Source organism: Portunus trituberculatus, chromosome 39 (genome assembly GCF_017591435.1).
Source record: "Portunus trituberculatus isolate SZX2019 chromosome 39, ASM1759143v1, whole genome shotgun sequence".
NCBI classification, from domain to species: Eukaryota; Metazoa; Arthropoda; class Malacostraca; order Decapoda; family Portunidae; genus Portunus; species Portunus trituberculatus.
This window is the reverse complement of record NC_059293.1, coordinates 15617394-15621294: the sequence shown is the minus strand read 5'-3', so window position 1 is coordinate 15621294 and position 3901 is coordinate 15617394. Positions and strand designations below refer to the sequence as shown.

The window sequence follows — 3901 nt, the reverse complement described above, 5'->3', positions numbered from 1 at the left end:
TAACATATCACTATGCTTGTACCTTCCACTTCCTTAAAAACTGGACAAAGTATTTGGTGGCTCTTCAGTAAGGTATTACAGGTGATGTTGCACGCCAGCTTCTTTCCTCATCATTCCGCTGCAGATAATTTAGCCATATTTCATAATTTAGCATCAGAACCAGTGATCTCTTCCAGCAATGATGATAGTGGTAGTAGTGGTGGAGCTGGCAGTGACATCGCCAATATTAGTAGTGGTGGTGGAGGGGATGGCATGGCTAACGATGACAATGGTGGTGGTGGAAACGAAGCTGGACGTATCTCATGTGGGCATTTTTCAGGTCATCTCTTCTTAATTCTTTTAATCTTCTCTTGCAAGCCATCTTTATGAGAGAAGTTAGGAGACAAACAAAGCAACACACCTTCCCAACACTTATTGGAAGGTGCTGAGCCAGCCAGATCAGCCAAACATTCTACCCAATGAAACGTAACATTATGCATTATGCTGTGTAAAAGGTTTCTCCTGGAAACTAAAGGACGAACCATAAAATAACTTCAAAGACCCCACATTTGCTTACACACAAAGAAACCAATTAACAATATGTACACAACTTCAATGAAAAAACAGACTTAAAATTCATCACATGTATGGATTCCTAAGTCTTCAATATCAAGGCAATGGGCCTAGTATGGTATTAGATCACTTATAATGCTGAGATAGAGGCAAGCGGGGCATCGGTGGGCGCCAGGAATGCCAGGCCAGCTGGGGTGCACCTGTCAACACTTTACTATGCTATTTTCACTACAATTTCAAATTCCCGTGCCGTATTAATGCCCGATTCTACGTTTTCACACACAGCACTGCAAAGTTATACAGTTGTCACGGTCCGAACATCAATTTCAGATTGACACAGTGAAAATATGTTCAGAATTTGTTTGTTTTGAATTTGGCGCGCGTGGTGCACCATGGCGGCGGCGGCGGCGCACCACCACCCGCGCCGCCCTGCCTCGGCTACTCACCGTTTCTTCCTCCTTTTCCATGCCCGTAGGCATCTGCGGCACTGTCCTGTTGATTGCATTGAATTCGGCAAAGTCCGGAATATCCTCTTGCATATACACAGGAATAGGTTTTGAGGCATCGAGCTGCCTCGCCCGAAACTTGCTCATGTTGGCAGCACAAATATCAGCACACCCGCGCCGCCACAAAACACTTCATAATTCACTTCACGGGGGGCCTAGCGGGCCACAGCCCACCGCAAAATATGGGGGGCACCACCTAGGATGTGCCCATTTTGTTGGTTTTGCTTTTCCAATACACACAAAGAAATGTTTGAAGGAAAAACACTGCATCAGGCGACTGGGAACCGCAGCACAATCATGGCGGTTCTTAACACACGCTCCGCGCCGCCCGCGCCCCCAGCGCCCCGCGGCACACACACCAACTAATGCAACGCAGCGCAGACCGTACCGAGGCTCGTCTGCACCTTTCATCTAAACACTCTCTCAATGTATTCCAACACCACGTTATGGTCCAAGTTACACATGGCAAGATCATCTCAGTATATTCATCTTCACGCAAAAGAAATAGCAGGCAGAGGTCTTTATCTCCCATTCTAATAAATTCACTCTTACTCAAAGTGTGTCGGTTGATTCCTTTCCCATGCTAGATAGTAAAATCTGGTATCTGCAGGGAGAACTAGTGGTGTATTTATTTATCAGAATTACACAAGAATATATGCATTGCTTTACCAAATAATCATTCATTGTTGGATAGTGAAAAATAGAACAAATTATATAGGAGGAGGAGCAAAACTATAGCATTGTTGATAGATTTTCACGTATATCCTTAAACTGGTGTACGATATTCATGCATGACGCTTCTATAGGTTCATCAGTGACTACTACAAGATGTGCCAATGTAAAGATGTATTTAAAGAAAATTACAGTCGTTGTAGAAAAGCAGGGATGGATTTTGCCTCTCCAGACGCACCCCACCGATTGTCAGCCTTATCTGCCCTTATGAAAAACGTTAATGATAAAATTTATATTATGAACAAAAGGTATTGCATGGAAGAATCAAGAAGTTGTCAGGATATACGTATGTATCCAGCAGTTGCATGGAATATTCGCGGCCAGACCGAGCTGGCAGGCCAACCTTGCCGTTGCCATATTATGGTCAGATAATTTGTCAATAAAGATATAGTTGGCAAAGTAAGAATTTTTAAGGAAAATTGATATGTGTATTATCAATATCACCATATTTTAAATCTAACATGATATCAATAAGTAAATGAGTCATTCAAGTTAAGCGAAAAAAATGAGTTGACATTCGAGTAATTATCAAGTGCATCTCAACCTGGTCCATTCTGAGGCGTACACACGTCACCTCGTCACACCGTACTCCTTACTACCACACACATGAATGTAACACGGTAGGATATCTTTAATCTTTCTCCAATGTACGTATCTCATGACTTATTATCCCTGTGAACCCTTTTCCTTCTCGGATATTTCTCTTTGTAGATATCCTATTCCGTCTGATTTACCTACAGTTACTATACTACCTGTTAACCTAACTCCTAAACTAATGATTAATATATCTTGGACGGATTACCTCTCGGAAATTAATTTTCTGGAAATGTCCTCCTGAACAATCATATTAATTTCCATCTACAATAGTTATAATCCTTTACCCGTCAACTAACCTAACCAATCCTTGAACATGAACAACAATGGTATGTTTGTCTACAAGCGTTTCATTATTGTCACACAACGCTATGAAATGGGGAAAAACAAAGATGTCCAAATCAGAAAACGTTGAGAAGTAGAAGTGCTTGTGTGGAAAGACTATCAAGTTGAAAAAAAAAAAGAAGAGGGTGAATTTGTTAGGTAAGGAAAATATTAAATCTGTATGGGATAGAAGACCGTGCCCAAGACTAAAACCCGCTTGATATATCTTACTTTGCCACATATTTAGCTTCTTACACGTTAAACCATACCAGTAATGAAGCAAAGTGCATGCATAACAAGACATACATGACTGTGGCCATGATTATAAAGTGCTTGATATGGTCTTGACTAACCATAAACGAAAGTTCTTGTACGTTAAACCATACTAATAAAGGAACAGAGGCAGGCAAGGTTATGTATGAGTCGCCAGCCATAACTAAAAACAGATGTACTTAGATGTATAAGTGTGGAGCTCCTAGTATTTTATATTCTTCTTCTTTCGTTGTTGTAAGGCTCTTTTGTCTTCTTTTCTATATATTCTGAAGTTTTCATATATTTTATTTTATTGTGGTGTGACTTCTTAATGAGGCCAGGGTTGATATAGAATAAGTAAATAAGGGTGCTGTATATTTGCTGCAGTTACCGCTGAAATTCAAAGACGGAACTTGAAAAGAATGTTTAAATGGGAAACTAATGCTGATATATATAGAAAAAAAAAGTAATAAAGATAAACCTTTTTTTGAACATCATTTTCTTACACTGTGTTGGGTTTGCATCATCATAATTTCTAGTTCTCTAAATATCTGTACTCAAGTGTAATAGAATTGCCCAGTTCAAGTTTGAAATACGTTTTTCTCCCTCTCCTGTTTTGAAACTTCACTGAAAGTGATAGTCTTCATAAACTTACAGAACATGCTTTTACTTTTCTCCAGTATAATCATGTAAAGCGATTTATACAAAATAAGTGTCAAAGGCCAGCATTCTTAAACATTTATACTTTAATTAGAAAAACTCTTCAGAACCTACATACACGAATAATAAATTTTTCCTTATGTTTTCCCCTTTGTTGATACGGAATTAAACTTCCAACTAAACCAAGAAATCATCCTTGAAAACACGCAACATCCACTAAAGTCTATTAAAAGCATTCAGAAAAGTAAGAGAAGACGAAACTTTTTTTTGATAACGCATTC

General features: G+C 39.4%; 1 protein-coding gene across 1 annotated transcript in view; it reads right to left on the bottom strand.

Moving 5' to 3' along the window:
* LOC123515502 (enhancer of polycomb homolog 1-like) overlaps nucleotides 1–1419 on the bottom strand; it is a 15143-nt gene extending 13724 nt beyond the window's left edge. The window contains exon 1 of the mRNA XM_045274116.1: nucleotides 999–1419. Coding sequence (XP_045130051.1) covers nucleotides 999–1145 — 147 coding nt within the window. The 5' untranslated portion in view covers nucleotides 1146–1419. The remainder of the gene's footprint in view (nucleotides 1–998) is intronic.
* Nucleotides 1420–3901: the final 2482 nt, after the last annotated feature.